General features: G+C 42.0%; 2 protein-coding genes across 4 annotated transcripts in view; one reads left to right on the top strand and one right to left on the bottom strand.

The window, feature by feature from the left end:
- LOC307029753 (adenylate cyclase type 5-like) overlaps positions 1-18,086 on the top strand; it is a gene marked incomplete at its 3' end in the record, with an annotated part of 223,850 nt that overhangs the window by 93,265 nt on the left and 112,499 nt on the right. The window lies entirely within an intron of this gene.
- Positions 1-18,086, bottom strand: part of pdia5 (protein disulfide isomerase family A, member 5) — a 95,189-nt gene that overhangs the window by 66,650 nt on the left and 10,453 nt on the right. For all 3 annotated transcript variants that reach the window (XR_013805575.1, XM_079666472.1, XM_079666471.1), the window contains exons 2-3: positions 16,537-16,663; positions 11,300-11,387 (exon numbers count right to left, since the gene is read on the bottom strand). Coding sequence is in view for 2 of the 3 variants with exons in the window: in XM_079666472.1 (XP_079522598.1) it covers positions 11,300-11,387; positions 16,537-16,663 (215 nt within the window). In the remaining variant the exon portion in view is untranslated. The remainder of the gene's footprint in view (positions 1-11,299; positions 11,388-16,536; positions 16,664-18,086) is intronic.

Below are 18,086 nucleotides of genomic sequence, written 5' to 3' on the forward strand. Positions count from 1 at the left end.
GAGAATGACTCACTAGTGTTCAGCACACAAAGGCAATTAATGGCAGTTCATCAGAGACCAGTCCGTCAGAGGATAAGCACCGCTGTGCATTCATCTCTAGGGTAACCTCAGTCTATGCGTCAGAGCAGGAAGTATACAACTGTTCTGGTAGAAGTGGAGGCTGAGCAGGAGGAGAAGGCGGGCGAGAAGTAATAAGGTGCTGACAAACAGATGAGGATATAGAGACTGTAACAGTGCAGCAGATGCCAAGAAAACAACGGTCCAATCATGTGTTGTTGGAATAAGTCATAATGCTCCAGGAGACATATTGGTAAAGAACAATTACTCATCACAAAAGTGAAAGAGAAGAAAAAGAGAGAGACTGTTCTCGCCAACCCTGAGGATTTAAATAAAGGAAAAAATCAGTTTGTATCTTACTCCTTTAGTTCCAATAGGCCTTGGGTGTGTGCAGCATCATTGGGGAAGTGCACTGCTCCAAATATTTGGTTGAGAATTTGTTGGAACGATCATTTTTTGGAGGTCTTTGCTGGTTCCAATTGAAAAAATGCATATATTCACTATAAATATTTGAATCCTGTTCGTAAATATGGCGTCTAACCCGCTGTCCAACGCAAACAATTCCCAAAATGAGGTTCAATAAAGTATCTATCTATCTAGCTATCTATCTATCCGTCCATCCATCTATCCGTCTATCCATCTATTAGGGGTGTAACGGTACACGCAAGGGTGTAACTTTGGTTTGAGAAGTGGGGGGGACACAAAACAGAGGGTCCTCCGCAATGAATTCCATTTCCTGCCTTTCTACAAATAACTAATCCAAGACAAATGTGTAGTGTAATGAGTGCGCAAATGTATCTAGTATCCTATCCATGTGAGCCTGTTTTATTTGTGATGACCTCACATCCTCCAGCTTCTAATCTCTGTTAGCTCCGAGCTAGCACCAGATGCTAAAAACAACCCCCGTAACTCTGTCTGTCTCTCTCTGTCTGTCTCTCTCTGTCTGACACAAAATGCGCTCGTGCCATGCACACACAGACGGTCCTCCGTGAAGATGACCCCTTAAGTAAAAAATAATAATAAACACATTTGAAAAGTGGGGGGGACACAAACGGGATTTGAAAAGTGGGGGGGACATGTCCCCCCTGTCCCCAGTGGAAATTACGCCCATGGGTACACGTACCCGTACCGAATATAACGTGAAACGTAAACAATTGAGAACGTGAACAACTTCTTGGAAGTAATCTCAGGTGCTGCGTCACAGCATTCAGAGTGATTTGCTCACGTTGGGTTCAACATAGAGCGAGCAAGTCATTTCATTGGACGAGAGGCATACTATGAGAGCTGGTCACAGGGATGAGTTCAAATGTAGTCAGTAATTTGAGGAACTGTCTAAATGGCGATCGCAGATAAAGTTGAGCTCGAAAATCCTCCAGCATCATTGAAGTCTCCGGTTTGGGAACATTTTGGTTTCGTAGTTACGTACAAGGATGACGGACAAAGACAGGTGGACCGAACCAAAGCTGTTTGTCGGCATTGTTCAACTAAAATTGGTTACGCGGCTGGCAACATCAAACTTGCACACTCATTTGAAAAAGGCATCAACCGAACGTGAATATCACCGGTACCAAAAGAGAAAAGACTGAAGTGCAAACCCAACTCCCGCTAGCATTTAAGCCTCCACCACTCGCAACAAGTTCAGACCGAGCCAAAGCTATTACAAACGCCAAATATCCGTATGTTGCCATGTTAGCAAAGCGCTACCTGGCTGTATCTGCTACCTCTGTCCCTAGAGAGAGGGTGTTCTCCACAGCAGGAGACATTGTTAGTGCCAGCAGATCTGCCCTGTCGGCAAGCAATGTGGACAAGTTCATCTTTCTTTGAAAAAACATGAAAAAAAAAATGACAAACAAGTCATAATGTGAAACTGGCTGCTTAGGTACTACTACAGTACAGTTCAAATACTCAGATTATTTCAGTTAATCGAAATGCTCCACGTTAATGTCTATTTTATTATATTTTGTATTTATTTGAGTGAATAAATTATTCACAGTTTAATAATAATAAAAAAATATATATATATATATTTTATGTTTTGTGATAATTTTTTCTGCTGTACCGAAAACGTACCGAACCGTGACCTAAAAACCGAGGTACGTACCGAGCCGAAATGTTTGTGAACCGTTACACCCCTACTATCTATCTATCTATCTATCCATCCATCCATCCATCCATCTATCTATCCATCCATCCAATCATCTATCTATCCATATATCCGTCTATCTATCTATCCATCCATCTATCCATCCATCTATCCATCTATCAATCAGTTTGATACTAAAGAGTTACGCTACTGGTGAAATGTGCAACGGCATTTCCAAAACCTTGGCAATCAGGTTGTGCAACAGAGACCCTTTTTGTGACGGATTAATTATGGATTCATCATGCAAAGAGGATGAAGCCCCTGCATGCCATTTAATTACAACTCTTCCAAAACACAAATCCTAATCCATGCTGTGCTTGTTTGTGCTCCGCTGCTCTCATTGATCCAGACAAGATCCTGCTTTGTACCATGTTCTCTGTGAGCACTGTACTTCCCTTCGGAGGTGGGAAGTAATGGACTACAAATACTTTGTTACTGTATTAACCCGAGCCTGTTTTTCAGGTTTCAGGCTCGAAAATGACATTCCCAGAACAAATGACCATATCTTCCCTTCTAAAAGGGTTAAATTAATAATCTTTTTTCTCAAAGTAATGATAAACCTGTCAGTTGGATGTAGAAAAGTCAGATTCAATATAGATGTTTTTTATTTTAAAGAAAATTCAGATTGAACATGGTAAAAAACTGTAAATTATAGTGTCCGTCCAAAAGATATTTTGTACTTATAGTGAAAACTAACCTTGGATGATGGGTTAGTAGACTAAAAGCTTTAGGAATCCATCGTTTAACATATAATAAGTACCCTGTATCAAGATTGATGCAAAAAAAGTGATATTTGACATTTTTAGACAGATTTAGCAAAGAAAAACCTCCTCTGGGGCCATTTGGGTGGATTTTTCATATCTCTGGCTCCCCCTGCTGGATTTTGACATGTGACATCTCTTTCTAACCTTCAGAGCCAATGGAATCGAGGGGAACTCCCACATAGTCCTTATTTGGTCATGTGTGTGTATTATACTGCCGCATAGCCAAGACCGGAAGCAGCAGCCACTCTGGTGGCTACCATTAGCAGCTAACTTTTGCTCTGCGATTTTTACATAAAAATATAATTATGGATTATAAATCATTCCAATTATTGCCCAGGAACTTTATCAACCTATGGATTAACCGATTCAGCCGCGTTTTTTCTCGTTTTAATGCCATTGAACACGTCTTTTGATCAGATTAACAGCTACGGTGAGACGATCTCCCTAGAAGCTACTTAAAGGTACGTGTTGTGATGTCTGTCTTTGCTTCCCCTGTCGCAAATTCGGATCACTCAGTGATGATAGTATATACCTAAATAATCTGTGGAACCTCAGTTTTAATCGGAGATCTTGTATGTGCAGCTACGATAAGTAATAAGGGTACTTTTATCTTGAGTTCTGTGCCAATGCCCGTTAGCATTTTTCGCTAAGGGGTCATTTGGATGCTTCTTATGAGACTTGTGTTTTGTTTTGGTAAAAATGGTTTATATCGTCAGTTAGCTGAGATTATTTCCGTTAATCTGGTATAACACATTAATAGGTTCTTAAATATTAAGATCCCCTGAGACACAGTGTCCTGAAAAAAAACCAGGGTCCCCGGAGGTCAGGTACTCTTTAAAACAGCTGTTAGTTATGGGTACTTGTACTTGAGTACTTCTACTTGAGTAAAGGATGTGTGCACTTTTGCCATCTCTGCTTCCCTTCCTGTATGAGCTCATCCTTTCTGGTGGATCCCAGTTGGCCAACACTCAGGTGCCTGTCATCTGTTCAAAGTGTGTCATTCTGGCCCTCTTTCCTTTGGCAGCACTGACCGTTCTCACGCTGTGATATGCGGACTGTTCTCACTCTCCCTCTGTCCACCATGGGCTCACAGCTGGAGGCTCGATTGGGAAGTGGCCCATTTGAGACGGTGGTGAAACATGCCAAGTAGCACAATGCCTTCTCTACAGAGCCTGGCTCCGGATCTGTGTGTCCTGTAGTGATGAACTGGGATAACTCTAGCTCTCCTGTCAGAAATGTGGCTGGGTGACAAATAGAAATCTTCTGCTTAGCATTTAAGGTCCCCTATTATACTGTTTGTTATCAATATATCACAGGTCTCAGATATATACAGAACATGTCTCTGATTGGCTCCAAACACCAAACAGATCATTGCAGCATCCCATAATCCCCTCTGTTTCAGCCCTGTTTCCAAAGTGCTGATTCTCTGTCTATTACTTTAAGGAGCCCCTCCCCACGTCCCTCTGATGGGGCTTTCACACCAACGCGGTTCCAGGGCCGGTTCGGAGCTAGAGCCTGAAAAGCACCGGTTTTTCCTGTTCATACCGCAGCGGAGCCGCCTCTGAGCTCCAGAATCCGGTTCGTTTCAAGCACCTAAAAATTGTCGGTCTAGAAGCAAGAACCGCATACGTCACGCTTACGTCGGAGGGGGGCGAGATTATCCTGAGCTAACAGTTAAAGGCGAGTACGGCAAATAAAAGTTGTAACAAGCAGTAGCTCTGAGAAAAGTGACTAGAACTTAACCACACACTTATAAAAAAAAAGGGTTACCTTGGTTGCTGATTGGCTAATGGTTACACAAGCCAAAACATTGTTATGACATCATATAGTGGCCAAAATCTGATCAGCTCATTTTCAGACAGGTTTTTATAGAAATGGATCAAAAAGAGAGAGAATCTTTGTTCCTGAAACTTTCAGAGTCTCTTTCCACAGAGGGGACACATGTTGATGAAGAAGAGACATGAAGAAGAGGAGACACATGTTGATGTAGAAGAGACATGAAGAAGAGGGGACACATGTTGATGTAGAAGAGACATGAAGAAGAGGGGACACATGTTGATGTAGAAGAGGGGACACATGTTGATGTAGAAGAGACATGAAGGAGAGGGGATACATGTTGATGTAGAAGAGACATGAAGAAGAGGGGACACATGTTGATGTAGAAGAGACATGAAGAAGAGGGGACACATGTTGATGTAGAAGAGACATGAAGAAGAGGGGACACATGTTGATGTAGAAGAGACATGAAGAAGAGGGGACACATTTTGATGTAGAAGAGACATGAAGAAGAGGGGACACATGTTGATGTAGAAGAGACATGAAGAAGAGGGGACACATGTTGATGTAGAAGAGACATGAAGAAGAGGAGACACATGTTGATGTAGAAGAGACATGAAGAAGAGGGGACACATGTTGATATAGAAGAGACATGAAGAAGAGGGGACACATGTTGATGTAGAAGAGACATGAAGAAGAGGGGACACATGTTGATGTAGAAGAGACATGAAGAAGAGGGGACACATGTTGATGTAGAAGAGACATGAAGAAGAGGGGACACATGTTGATGTAGAAGAGACATGAAGAAGAGGGGACACATTTTGATGTAGAAGAGACATGAAGAAGAGGGGACACATGTTGATGTAGAAGAGACATGAAGAAGAGGGGACACATGTTGATGTAGAAGAGACATGAAGAAGAGGGGACACATGCTGAAGTAGAAGAGACATGAAGAAGAGGGGACACATGTTGATGTAGAAGAGACATGAAGAAGAGGGGAAACATGTTGATGTAGAAGAGACATGAAGAAGAGGGGACACATGTTGATGTAGAAGAGACATGTAGAAGAGGGGAAACATGTTGATGTAGAAGAGGGGACACATGTTGATGTAGAAGAGGGGACACATGTTGATGTAGAAGAGACATGAAGGAGAGGGGACACATGTTGATGTAGAAGAGACATGAAGGAGAGGGGATACATGTTGATGTAGAAGAGACATGAAGAAGAGGGGACACATGTTGATGTAGAAGAGGGGACACATGTTGATGTAGAAGAGACATGAAGAAGAGGGGACACATGTTGATGTAGAAGAGACATGAAGAAGAGGGGACACATGTTGATGTAGAAGAGGGGACACATGTTGATGTAGAAGAGACATGAAGAAGAGGGGACACATTTTGATGTAGAAGAGACATGAAGAAGAGGGGACACATGTTGATGTAGAAGAGACATGAAGAAGAGGGGACACATGTTGATGTAGAAGAGACATGAAGGAGAGGGGACACATGTTGATGTAGAAGAGACATGAAGAAGAGGGGACACATGTTGATGTAGAAGAGGGGACACATGTTGATGTAGAAGAGACATGAAGGAGAGGGGATACATGTTGATGTAGAAGAGACATGAAGAAGAGGGGACACATGTTGATGTAGAAGAGACATGAAGAAGAGGGGACACATGTTGATGTAGAAGAGACATGAAGAAGAGGGGACACATGTTGATGTAGAAGAGACATGAAGGAGAGGGGATACATGTTGATGTAGAAGAGACATGAAGAAGAGGGGACACATGTTGATGTAGAAGAGACATGAAGAAGAGGGGACACATGTTGATGTAGAAGAGACATGAAGAAGAGGGGACACATGTTGATGTAGAAGAGACATGAAGAAGAGGGGACACATTTTGATGTAGAAGAGACATGAAGAAGAGGGGACACATGTTGATGTAGAAGAGACATGAAGAAGAGGGGACACATGTTGATGTAGAAGAGACATGAAGAAGAGGGGACACATGTTGATGTAGAAGAGACATGAAGAAGAGGGGACACATGTTGATGTAGAAGAGACATGAAGAAGAGGGGACACATGTTGATGTAGAAGAGACATGAAGAAGAGGAGACACATGTTGATGTAGAAGAGACATGAAGAAGAGGGGACACATGTTGATATAGAAGAGACATGAAGAAGAGGGGACACATGTTGATGTAGAAGAGACATGAAGAAGAGGGGACACATGTTGATGTAGAAGAGACATGAAGAAGAGGGGACACATGTTGATGTAGAAGAGACATGAAGAAGAGGGGACACATGTTGATGTAGAAGAGACATGAAGAAGAGGGGACACATTTTGATGTAGAAGAGACATGAAGAAGAGGGGACACATGTTGATGTAGAAGAGACATGAAGAAGAGGGGACACATGTTGATGTAGAAGAGACATGAAGAAGAGGGGACACATGCTGAAGTAGAAGAGACATGAAGAAGAGGGGACACATGTTGATGTAGAAGAGACATGAAGAAGAGGGGAAACATGTTGATGTAGAAGAGGGGAAACATGTTGATGTAGAAGAGGGGACACATGTTGATGTAGAAGAGACATGAAGGAGAGGGGACACATGTTGATGTAGAAGAGACATGAAGGAGAGGGGATACATGTTGATGTAGAAGAGACATGAAGAAGAGGGGACACATGTTGATGTAGAAGAGGGGACACATGTTGATGTAGAAGAGACATGAAGAAGAGGGGACACATGTTGATGTAGAAGAGACATGAAGAAGAGGGGACACATGTTGATGTAGAAGAGGGGACACATGTTGATGTAGAAGAGACATGAAGAAGAGGGGACACATTTTGATGTAGAAGAGACATGAAGAAGAGGGGACACATGTTGATGTAGAAGAGACATGAAGAAGAGGGGACACATGTTGATGTAGAAGAGACATGAAGGAGAGGGGACACATGTTGATGTAGAAGAGACATGAAGAAGAGGGGACACATGTTGATGTAGAAGAGGGGACACATGTTGATGTAGAAGAGACATGAAGGAGAGGGGATACATGTTGATGTAGAAGAGACATGAAGAAGAGGGGACACATGTTGATGTAGAAGAGACATGAAGAAGAGGGGACACATGTTGATGTAGAAGAGACATGAAGAAGAGGGGACACATGTTGATGTAGAAGAGACATGAAGAAGAGGGGACACATGTTGATGTAGAAGAGACATGAAAACCTTGCATAATAGGTGACCTTTTTTCAAAAGTAAAAATAGAAAATCATGGGGTTTCTTTGAAGAGGAATGTGAACTTCCGAGTTTAGTTTCTCTTCCTCTCCGTCTTGGATCCCGGATAAGCTTGAGAGAGATTGTGAATGCTGCAATGAGCGCTCTGTGTCAAAGGGGAGTTACAGCCTTCCTCACAGTTTCCTGTTCTGTGATACATGCTTTCCTCTCTGGTTCATGCAGTTGATGGTTTGACAGGTATGAAAAAAATTAAATAAAAGTAAGTGGAACCGAACACCAGGAAAGAAAGAAAGAACAACAAGCCAAAGCCAGATCACTGGGGAGCAGAGGGAGCTGTGGTTAGTGGGGAAAACATCCACTGAGGAGAAACACTTCCACTGTGACACTGGAGATAGATGTGCTCTAATGTAAAGGATGACAGATGGGTCCTTCTGCCGGGAAGAGGGTGTGGAGAATAGAAAAAGAGACTTTAAACCAGAAATATAGGACTTTAAAAGCCCATGTCATGCTTTTCCGGTTATTACCCGTCCCCTTGTGTGTTATGAAGGTTTTTCTGCATGTAAACGGTCTCCAGAGTCACAAACCCTCAAAGTACACCCTGTGGCGAGTAAAACTCTAACACAGAGAAGACCTCCCCAAAACGCCTCGTTGGAGATTCGTCACTGATTCGTCACTGTCCAATGTTTCTTCCGGGTACGGCTTAACGTCATGCGGTACCCGGAACCAAATGGACCAATCCGTGGAGCTGTTACGTTAAGCCCCCGCTGATTGGTCCAAATTGACCAATCCACTGACTTCCTCACACACACACTCAGTGCAGGCAGCTCTGCTGATCTCTCCTCCCTGGCTGCAGGCTGATAACAGACAGTTGGGATGGCGGCAAAATTCTCTCTGCAGACCCATTCTCTCAGCGTTTATCAACCTTTCTCTTACTCAATATCAAGCCACACTTATTGTTTTTACTTCGGCTGTGACTTTGTGTGTGCTCAGGGTGAGTTTGGCTGTGTTATCGCTAAACAAGGAAACCACACCTCCAGGGAGCTCAGCGTAATTCACAACGTCCCGACCAATCAGAGCACACTGTGCTCACAGGGCGGGTGGGGGCTGGAGCTACTGGAGCTACAACGAGCCGTTAAAGGCAGAGAGTGAAATTCAGAGATGCTGTATGAGAAACCAATGTGAGTTATACACTATAAATCTATTCTAGTAGACCTCAACAATGGAATTATGATCAGTGGATATGGCCATGACATGGGCCCTTTAAATGCAACAAATGACTGTTTTAATTGATTAAATACCTGTTTTCGTTTTTTTGTTAATAGATGAATTGCTTAGTCACGTATTAATGGTTACTGAGACCTAAAGGTGATGTCATTAAATAGCTTGTTTGTCCAATAAGGTAAAAAAGCCTTCACCTATTACATTAACAATATAAGAAAAAGATATACGATTATCAATCTCTCTGTATTAAATCATTTGGTATAATGTCAATTTCTATTATACTAAAAAAACAATTTAGTGAGAGAATGTTTTCCTTTGTTCAGTGATCATGTTTAATTTGTTTTTGATGAGGGAAACAATTATAGTGCCACATTTAGTTAATTTATTGTTTTATTAATGCCGGGTTTTGGTACGTGTCCTTGTGTTTAAACATTTACAAATGAGATGAGATCATTTGTTTCCAATAACAAAGAAAAACATGTGGATATTACTCAAAGCAAGGCAATGAATGTTTTGGCCATTTGTGCCAAATTGGTCCCCTGAATTTGAACTAGTATCAAATAACTATGAGTATTAAAATAATGACCCTATAGGCCAGGGGTGGGGAACCTTTCTCCTCTCAAGGGCCATTTACATTTTTATAACATCCTCCAAGGGCCGTACAAATGATTGAACTCAACCTCTGCAAAAAAATACTAAAATCACAGCCCATTCCTTTCGCCTTTCCATCCACATATCTTACCATGACTAGCGAATGCATGCACCTGCACGGTTGTGGCATGAACACCCAAACAGAAAGATATGGACACAAGATGTGTGCAAATGTGTTTAGTGTCCTATCCATGTGGACATGATTTAAGTGGGGGGGGGGGACCTCACCTGGGGGTTTACGAATAGTTTGTAATTAATTTATTAATTAGGTTGTGAACAATTTATAAATCATTAATAAGCTTTTATAAGACATGAGATAAACAGGTCAACTGTGACCGGTTGCTTGCCAAATAGTGAGCCCACATGTATCTGTACTGCTAAGTCTTATATTGGCTACCTAGCTTACTTTGTCTCCTTCATCTGCCAGCATCCTTGGTATCTGTTGCTCACCGAGTTGATTCTCGCTAAGTAGCCAATATAAGGCTTAGTCATCTTGCCAAATAGTGAGCCCACATGTATCTGTACTGCTAAGCCTTATTAGAAATGGTAATAACTCATTAATAAATGGTGATTTGTTTTACACTTTACAATAAGGCTCCCTTTTGGCAGTTATACATGTTAGTAACTCGTAAATAAATGGTCATAAGAGATGCCAATAAACATCAAGATGGATGGGGGGGGGGGAATCAACTCAGTGAGGAACAGATACCAAGGATGCTGGCTGATGAAGAAGACAAAGTTAGCTAGGTAGCCAATATAAGACTTAAATGTGGGCTCACTATTTGGCAGGATGACTAAGTCTTATATTGGCTACCTGGCTTACTTCGTCTTCTTCATCAGCCAGCGTCCTTGGTATCTGTTGTTCCCTGAGTTGATTCTCGCTAAGTAGCCAACATAAGGCTTAGTCATCTTGCCAAATAGTGAGCCTGTGTTGATGTATGTTAGAACTGGTTTATAAATGGTTCCTAATGATTAATAAAGTGTTTACAACCTAATTCATAACCTAATTATAAAACCTTTTAGTCTTATTGTAAAGGGGTACCGCATTGCCTCCATTAATCATTAACCATGTTGAGATCATATGTACACAAAAGGGAGAAGTGAAAAGGGAGAACTTAAATGGTACAAAGAGATGTAAAACCATTAGACCCCCGGCTTCAAAAGCTCTCCAATAAGTGAGTGGCCTGCTGTCAAATTACACCCTCACAAAGGAGCCGGTGGAACAAGGCCATTTACACCCCGGTGAAAAAAGAGAAGCCATAAATTGTGCAGATGGATGGCTGTGGAGACATTCTTTGGAGTAGTAAATTGTTCTGCCTTTTTAACTGCCGTAAAAAAATTCCTCGTACAAGAGGGGCCGTAAAGTCGAAAAAAGGCAAGGAGTCAATGGGCGTGATGGAGGGAAGAAGAAGTCCCACAGCGTGTTTTTAAAAATCCCATTACTTACCCACAGTTGACCCAGGCGATCGTCCCCTGGCCCTTCACTGTCTGGGCCACGTCGGATAGCAGTTTCAGGTGAGAGTCCCCTGATGTAGCTGCAGACACAGAGAATAAACCACGGTCAGCTTTGTCACCAAAACCGGTCAATAGCTCAGGAGAAAACTGGCGGACACAGAGGAACACTGTCATGTCCGAACGAGACGAGGGGGGTTGAGTTACAGTGAAGCTCGCTGTCTTACTAAAAGGCCCGAGTACAGAAGAAAGAGATGACTGAGACTGGGATGGAAGAGGGATTTCTAATAGCTTGATGGGTTCAGGGAGGAGGTTTAAGTTACATTAGCTTTCAACGTGGTACAATAGTGTGGCCAAGCAGGGGATGGGAGGATTATATTTTGGGGGCACAAAGACTTCTGCAGCACACCGACTGTTCGGATAACGGAGGAAGCACAGCAGGTGTGTTTTGGGGATCTGTAGTTTGTACCTGCTGCATGCTGCTTCCCACCGTATCCTAAGACATGATGAACACGAGTGTGAACCCATTCATGGACCACATGGAGGGTTTATAATCACTGGAGACTTGCACAATGCACTGTGTCGGAGAGGAGAAATGGCTGACTTTGCTTTGTGTTAGGAAAGAGGAGAAACCAGTGTAATAAACTGCACCAGCTACAAAAACAACAACACACGGTTATATTAGCGATTTCCATCAGATATGGCAAGCGAAGTAGATTCCTGCGAGTTAAGTAAACAACGTGTAGTCCTTGTGTAATACAATACATCATTAATATACTCGCCCTGAAACCAAATGTGTTTTATTCACTGCAAGAGAACAATTCCTCCCAGAGCTCCAGGCTATATTTAGACCTGGGGGCACTGACATGACTCCCCAGGGTCTCGCTCTGTAACAAAAACATCTGGCAGTTCAGGATCAGTTACTGTATAACTATGTATGGAGCAGATTATGGCTGGTGGAATTTCAAATATGCTCACTTACGGCTGGGCAATATGACCCAACGTTTCTATTGCAATAAAGCTCCTTTCATCTCTTGATCAAAAATGTTCAACAGGTACTGTATAGCATGTTTTGTGGATATTCAATATATAAGTATTCTATATGAATCAAGATGTAGGTTTTATTTACTGTTTATTGCAATATAATTGATAGAGCAAAAATATATATGATAGATGTTATTATATGATATTTAGACTGGAGCCACACGAGAACGGTAACGCAAACGAACCGGATTCGATATCAAAAAGTCTTCCGTCGACACGCAACAGGCACCAGAAACGTGTCCGTTCACACGAGACCGCTCGAAAGCGCTGGAGACGCTGTAGTACATATACCGGGCCTGTAAGTGGCGCTGTACTCCTGCCACAAAATACACCAAAAGCAGCGAAGAAGACTTCCCGCGCATGGTTGCCATGGTTACCCTCTGTTTATTCTCCGCTGTGGACGCTCTGGCTCTTTTTCTCCCTCCCCGAGGTAAGCGTTTGCTCCTGCTGTAAATTTCTCCGTTAGTCCACCTGCAGATGAGAAACACCCACCTCTCCGTCTCTTACAAGGAACGAGGGAACCGTGCGGCAGAGTTTCAGTTAGATTTTTTTTCCGCCAGTGAACATGTCCGTTAAAGTTTAAATCTTCCGGACAAAATTAGAAAAGTGCGGGTCAGAGGTCTTCTTTGTTATTTATTGAGCTTTAAAACAAATTGATAACGACTCTATATATATAATAAGATAAGAATAATAAAGCCTCTCTTTTCCTCCCCCTCTTCTGACAGCCCAGCAGCTGATCTCTGAGCAGGAGAAGCGGGGAGAGGCGGGGCTATTGCATCGTTGTTATCAGGACATGATCGTATAGGACGTAGACACAGAACCGTTTGCCCCCCCAGAGCGTTTCGTCCGCAGATCTACCCACCTTGGGACCCGTTATCGTTTTCTGCGTTTCCATGTCGGCCTCGTGTGGCCGAACCGTCTATATGATAGCGAGCTGTAGCGGATACAACCGTTACCGTTCTCGTGTGGCTGCAGCCTTAGAATGGTGCAGGAATGAGTCTTAAAACCCGGAAATGAGTTCGCATTTTTATCACTTCCCTCGTCTTTTAGGTCAACGTTTGTTCGAAAAGTTAAATGCTAAAAAATAAGGTCCGTGGTTAACACAAGCTGAAGAGATTTCCACTTTTTATTCTAAGACATAAAACACGTCAGTAAATACTCCACTGGAGAATGTCTGAAGCTTTGAACGTATCATAAAAACCAACAAGTGACTAAATGAGACGACTAAACGTCTCCACACCGAACATTAGCGACCTTTAGCTTAGCGGTGGTGACGTGAAGTCATGTGACCATGCTGTAGTTTTTTTACAGCCTAACATTAGCTAGTTATTTATTTTACAAAAAGCGTAATAGTGGTTTTAATATGTAGAGATTATCCTGTTGAATAAAACGTGTCAGTATGGTAGACGCGTGTTTTTCAGAGAGCTTATTTTCCAACATCCAATGTAAAAATACCATTAGCCGCGTTCACACCGGAGTACTTTTCCCGCTATAGTTCCGATATAGTTCCGAAATATCGCGTTCACACCAAAAAGAGCCGGAACTCAAATGAGTTCATGAGAACCTTTTTACCCCCTTTTCCGTCCCTGCTAGAGAGCAGGGACTCTCATGCGGCTCTCTTGTGAGAAAAGAGCTATATTTCTGATGCGGATTGCAAACCACGCCCCGTAAAACTCCAAAAAAGTGTTGTGAAGCCACGATTTTATTATCCTCGCATTAGCATTAGCATTAGCCCAGCGCAGAAACGCAGAGAGACTCATTTATAGCAACTCAAAATAAAACATGGGAGCGGTGGAGATGAGGAGGTGTCAGCGTTCTGGCGATTTACTCAGAAGGCTTCAGTAGAAGCTGCTGGGAGTCCCAGCAGCTTCTACTGAAGCCAGTCCCCAACTCCGGGGACTTCCGGCCGGGGACTTCGGGTGGCAGTATACGCCCTGAAGTTGTTTGCGGCCTGCCAGTAAACCCAAAGCAGAAGAAGAAGAAGTGACGTCAGCGGCTTCATTTGCCTAATCCACCCCCAGGGACTTATTCCGGTGTGAACGCGATCTTTACTTAGTTCATCAGAACTAAAGAGTTCTGATGAACTAAGTTCTCATGAAGCTTTGTGGGAAAAGTACTGCGGTGTGAAAGCGCCTATTGATTTTGGTCCAATGAGCGCTTGCGTTGCTAACTTCCGGGTTAGCCTACTGCACCACTCTTTAGCATCTATTGCCACGCTCACTTTTAAAGCTTGATGTCCTCAAAACAAAGCAAAACTCACTAACTGTGACTTACTGAAGAGAGCCAGAGGCTGATGATGGGCAAGAACTGTGCAGTAATGTTTTTTACTGAACTTAATGTTGCTTGAAGTGGTCAGATAATTGGCTGGTGAGGAAGACATTAAACCAGCGTGGACGAAAACGTGCGAAAGCAGAGGAGCCTTTAGTGTCTGTGAAGAAGAAACGTCTCAGTGATGCTGCAACCAGTGATCAATCAGAGCCGGCTCGATACTGGAAGCCTTTATCCAATGACCTCGCTGATGTGGGACATGAATAATAAAACAAATACATCTTTGGCTGTGGGGCTCTCAGAGTCCTGTGTAATTTATTGAAGCATGAGAGGCTCTTTTAAATGGAAAATTAGTAATTTCTAGCAGCTCCATCAACAAGCCTGCTAAGTGCAGTCTTCCTAGAACTATGCAAATGAAATAGAAATCTACCGTAAGGGTTCCCTAATGTTTCGGAAGAAGAAGCCGCTTTAAAGCTCTTTTTGACTGCATAAAGCGTTTTATTTTCTATTTAACGCTTACTCTGTAATTCTGTGAGATAAGCGTTTTCTAAGTTCATTACGGAGATAAAACCCTGAGATCTCGCCCCTTTAGAGCACGCTGCAGGCTAATTCTGCACAGAACATTAATTTTAAATATATTCTAAGATACTGGGGTAAAATGTTTTTTAATCTGTTGCATCAGATTTGGGCAACGGGCCACGGTGCAATTGGATTTTCCTTATTACAGAATTAATTGAGTGTATTCGTGCAGTGTTGTGAAAAATTGGGACATGCCAATTGTTGGGGAAATATTTTCTAAGGCCCATAACTTTGACCCAGTTTATCAGTTCGTACTTTCCTGACTGAGCACACGCACCTGTAACCTTGGCTGCTGTGCTCTCAGTGGTTGGTCTCCCTGTTCCTGCCTGTTGGCGTCAGCTGATAGAGGAGTTATGATGAAAGAGCTAAATACACGTGTCTCGAGTCGAGTTCTTCAGAATTGATTGTGGCATCTCAACCGTGTGGTCAACTCGTGGCCCGTGACATGTCTTGAATGAATTCTCCGGCCGAAGCTCCAAATAAACCGCCAGTGTTTGCCATCAAAGCTCCAGCTCTCCATCGTGTCTCTCTGAGTCCTGACTCCAATTGCTTCAGAAGTTTCCCCCACACCAATGATGACAATGACATCTACTTTCTCTTACACTTGCTATTTGATATTGTGTATTGTGTGCATAAGGTAAGCATTTTTGGATAATGTTGCATTTATGCTACTACACATAATTAAAGGAAATGGCATTAAGATGTGAAATTACATCTGTAACTTGTTTAAGTTCTCTAAATCAAGATGGCGGACAAAACATATAATGTGGGTTCGAGAAAGTCAAAGGTTTGTATTTGTAAGTGCGCACTCATTATTTTCTGTTGTCACAAATTATTTATTAATGACAAATTGAAGTTGTTGGATGTCTTTTAAACGTAGCTAAAGGCTTTATTGGTGACGGCTTCTAACCGAGTACCTAGAAATGTAAATGTACTTCTCACGTCTCTGAAAAAATAAATAGTGTTTAATAATGCACGTGTACAAGTCCATATGCATCAGCACTTAAAGCTTGCTTTGCTTTTCAATAAAAATAAGTTAACAATTATGATTTTGCATTAAAAAAGACACGCAAAATGCATCTTTAAAATGGGGGCATTACTTTAGTTGTGTGACACATATATTTGTTGTCTGTGAAATATTAGATATGACAAGTGTTAATTGGTTTTTCCAACGACCTCTACAGTGACAAGCTGTATAAAAGCCATTAAGATAATAAGCAATTTCTATGATTCCTGTACATGATGTTCTCTCCTCCCTTGGCAGAAACACGGAGGCTAAACTACACATTTATGCTGCTAAACATGAGATCATGTTAGATGTGGAAGTGTGTGTTCTCTGACCTGTCTTGGTGTACGCCACCAGGACGTTGGTTCTCGTCCTCAGGAGCTTCTTGAAGTCTTTGTGGTCGCTGACCTTCTCTATGAGAGGAGACACCTTCAGCGCCTCGAGCACCGGCAGCAGCCACACCTGAGGAAACACAAAAACACAATCATTTATTTTGCTTTATGACGCTGTCCAATAGCTGCCCACTGCTCCTGGTACTAGGATGGGTTAAAAGCAGAGAACAAATATCACTGTGTGTGCTGTGTGCTCTACATGTGTGACCATTAAAGAGGGGTTCATTCCTCCAATTCTATTCTATATGTTGGCAAAGTACAGAAAGCTGACATTAGATAGATGGATCAATCTCATTCTGTTTGTGAAGCTAAATAGAACACATTAGTTGCTCTACAGCAGGGGTGTCAAACTCAAGGCCCGGGGGCCAAATCCGGCCCTCGACTTCATTTCATGTGGCCCCACAAGAGCTCTGAAAGATTATAATATGTTTATTATACGGTTACATGACACTTTACAGAAGCACGTCGCCCATAAACTACATGTCCCAAAATTAGAGATGTCCCGATCCGATCACGTGATCGGGGATCGGAGCCGATCACGTGATTTTCAAAAGATCGGAATCGGGAGAAAAAAATCGGGGATCGGGATTTTTTTTAAATTTTTTATAAATACTTTCTTTCTTTTTTTTTATTCAATGTTACAAAACAAAAATGACCATGTTCAAGTCTTAAAGTCATCCTGAGGCCTTAGTTTTGGTTTCAAATTACACAACATCATGTATGTGTTGCTTCTTTGGGGCTTGTTTTCATAGACCTGCTTATTTCTCTCAAATCTGGCAACAGAGTGGGCGCAGTGTCTAATTGTAGCAGTAAGCTAACGAGTACTGATAAGCTTTATTTTGTTTTGATCCAATGCTGCTCAACTGAACTGATCCAATGCTGCTGTGAAAGAAAGAAGCTATATCCATGTTGGATAGAATATCCCATTTAAATAAAAAAATAACCTTAAGGGACAACTTGAATGCTTTTTGTCCTCTTAATGCATTGCATAAAGATCGGATCGGGAAAAATCGGTATCGGCAAATTGTCAAAATCAAATGATCGGAATCGGATCGGGAGCAAAAAAAGGTGATCGGGACATCCCTACCCAAAATACATCTCATTTTGTGACATGCGCACTGAAGAGACTTGCAATTGTTTGGCCTAGACTTCTGCTTTCAGACGCAGTTAATTATGAAGTTATTACCCTATCCAATAATAATACAATGCAGAGGCAATGATGTAATATAATACATTATTTTATATATATATGATATATTTATATATGTACAACACAACATTTTGATATTTGTACGTGTTTTTATGTGTTTCTAGTTATTGTGCTTTTTTCCTTGCTTTTCATTATTTTTTTATTATTTTACTCCTATTGTGTTATTTGATATGTGTTCCCTGTGCAGCACTTTGGTCAACTGAGGTTGTTTTAAAATGTGCAATGTAAATAAATAAAGATTGAAAGTTCCAACCGGCCCTTTCAGTGGAACCATAATGCTAAT

Source organism: Notothenia rossii, assembly GCF_949606895.1.
Source record: "Notothenia rossii genome assembly, chromosome: 2".
NCBI lineage: Eukaryota > Metazoa > Chordata > Actinopteri > Perciformes > Nototheniidae > Notothenia > Notothenia rossii.